Below are 2,500 nucleotides of genomic sequence, written 5' to 3'. Positions count from 1 at the left end.
TGTAATGATAGAATGCCTCAAATAATTGTATGCCCTGTTCTAATCATCATGTATTCTCACCTAATACATAAGGCTTGAATGGCTCCTGATCATTTATTCATTGAAAGTGTAGGAATTTTAAATTATATATATTATAGTAGAATAAAAATATAATTATAGAGTCCTAATAAAATTAAACGTCATTGTAGTTCATTGAGTATATGGTTAATGATCTAAAAAATGATATAACAAGAGAAGTTAGGAGATCAATACCTGATTTTCCACTCAGACTACCAAACCATCTATCTCATTGATTACTAAACACCGTATTATTCTTTATAATGTTTTTTTTTTTCCCTCCATTCAGTGATGCTATATCCCTTAGAAAGTTTAACCATGTTATTTTATTTATTAAACTAATCTTTGTAGATTAAGGATCGTTTACCTATCCTAGGGATTTTGATTTCCTAAATGATATCTGTAAATGAGGGGAATTAAGACGGATGACTTGAGGGGAAAACAATGACTAAACCTGATAAAACTGCAGTCTTAGTGCATATGACTTTAGCCAACACAATATATCAGTGGTATCAGTGGTTATACATGTTAGATTATGTGGCCACGCTTACAAAATAAACCATATCAGACTTCGACGATCGGATTGGAAAAACTAAAATCCCGACAATCGATCAATCCGACAAGATTAGAGTGGCTCGTCGGTTAAGCAATCGTGATCAATTACGTTTTATAGAGGGAGAAATATTTTATGGTTTACGTGTGATCGTCGTCAAGATGACGACGATAAGTTGTTGATCAAATACATCTTTTCTTGGGGTTGCTTTTATCTGCTAAATGCACATTGTTCATTAATAGTCAACATGTGCACATCTTATTCCATTATTCTTCCGTCATCACATAATTGCGAACAATGACAGATGATTGGCTCCGGGGATGATTTGTGGTGGTTGTCGATCGATTTCTTTATTAAACTTTGACTCCTCCACTTCCGTCTAATTGGAAAAACGTGCTTCCATGACAACTGCTCCTGTACCGATCATCTCAGAAGGTGAGTTCCAATTGCTTACAGCAGCAATCTTTCAGCTGCGTTCTATGTGATGGATGGCAGCGCAACGAAACCTCCTTCCTTCTCCTCTCCGCCAATAGTCTATATTTATCTTCCTCCTGCTCCTCCACTATAACCACCTGCCCTGCAACTGTACTCACCAAACATGGATTCCGTCAAGGACATGCAGCACCTGACCCGGGAGGAAGACGAGAAGGCATGCACATACGCCGTGCAGCTGGTGGTAGGCGCCGTGCTGCCCATGACCCTCAAGGCCGCCATCGAGCTGGACCTGCTGGAGATCGTCGCCAGGGCCGGCCCCGGCGCGAAGCTCACGCCCGACGACATCGTGGCCCAGCTGCCGACCGAGAACCCCCATGCGGCGGAGATGGTGGACCGGATCCTCCGCCTGCTCGCCGCCTACAGCATCGTCAGCTGCTCGGTGGAGACCGTCGAGGATGGCCGCCCCTCGCGCAGGTACGGCGCGGCGCCCGTTTGCAGGTACTTGACAAAGAACGAGGACGGCGTGTCCTTGGCCGCTGCCAGCCTGATGAACCAAGACAAGGTCCTTATGGAAAGCTGGTAATGGTTTCTTCCTGCGACAAATGATTGACCGAGACCGGGAATTGACCGTGTCAACGGCAGGTACCACTTGAAGGACGCGGTGCTGGAGGGCGGCATCCCCTTCAACAAGGCCTACGGGGTGACGACGTTCGAGTACCACGGCAGCGACGCCCGGTTCAACCAGGTGTTCAACGAGTGCATGAGGAACCACTCCACCATCTTCACCAAGAAGGTGCTCGACGTCTACAGTGGCTTCGACGACGTCAAGGTGCTAGTCGACGTCGGCGGCGGCACTGGCGCCACCCTCCGCATGATCACCTCCAGACACCCCCACATCAAGGGCATCAACTTCGACCTTCCCCATGTCATCTCCGAGGCCACGCCCTGCCCAGGTCCGCCATTGATGAAGCATTCATGACCACTATCAGGGTACCCAATCCAAGCAAATAGAAAACCAGCTTACACATTTGAGATGTATTGGCTGCAGGTATCGAGCACTTCAGCGGAGACATGTTTGAAAGCGTCCCGAGCGGAGGAGACGCCATTTTTATGAAGGTAAAAGATCACTGTCATGAGAGTACAGAGAGAATCGAAAGGCCCAGCAAAATCTAAAAGCTACATGGTGAAACTAACATTGTTTAGTGGTGTAATTGCAGTGGATTCTTCATGACTGGAGCGACGAGCACTGTGTGAAGATACTGAGGAATTGTTGGAAGGCTCTGCCGAAGAACAGAAAGGTGATAGTGGTAGAATGTGTTCTACCGATAGCTCCGGAGCCAACGCCGGAAACCCAATCTGCATGTCAAGGAGATCTCATGATGTTGGCCTACAACCCTGGGGGGAAAGAGAGGAACCAACAAGAGTACCAGGCCTTGGCAAACGAGGCTGGCTTCT

General features: G+C 46.9%; 1 protein-coding gene across 1 annotated transcript in view; it reads left to right on the top strand.

Annotated features, from left to right (window-relative positions):
- Positions 1-1,029: 1,029 nt before the first annotated feature.
- The window catches only part of LOC135623383 (caffeic acid 3-O-methyltransferase-like), a 1,666-nt gene continuing 195 nt past the window's right edge, over positions 1,030-2,500 (top strand). The window contains exons 1-4 of the mRNA XM_065126301.1: positions 1,030-1,624; positions 1,688-1,998; positions 2,094-2,161; positions 2,263-2,500. The exon at positions 2,263-2,500 is cut by the window's right edge and continues 195 nt beyond it. Coding sequence (XP_064982373.1) covers positions 1,209-1,624; positions 1,688-1,998; positions 2,094-2,161; positions 2,263-2,500 — 1,033 coding nt within the window. The 5' untranslated portion in view covers positions 1,030-1,208. The remainder of the gene's footprint in view (positions 1,625-1,687; positions 1,999-2,093; positions 2,162-2,262) is intronic.

The sequence above is a fragment of the Musa acuminata genome, chromosome BXJ2-9, assembly GCF_036884655.1.
Source record: "Musa acuminata AAA Group cultivar baxijiao chromosome BXJ2-9, Cavendish_Baxijiao_AAA, whole genome shotgun sequence".
NCBI lineage: Eukaryota > Viridiplantae > Streptophyta > Magnoliopsida > Zingiberales > Musaceae > Musa > Musa acuminata.
Note: the sequence above shows the minus strand (reverse complement) of the source record. Positions and strands in the feature narration are given on the sequence as shown.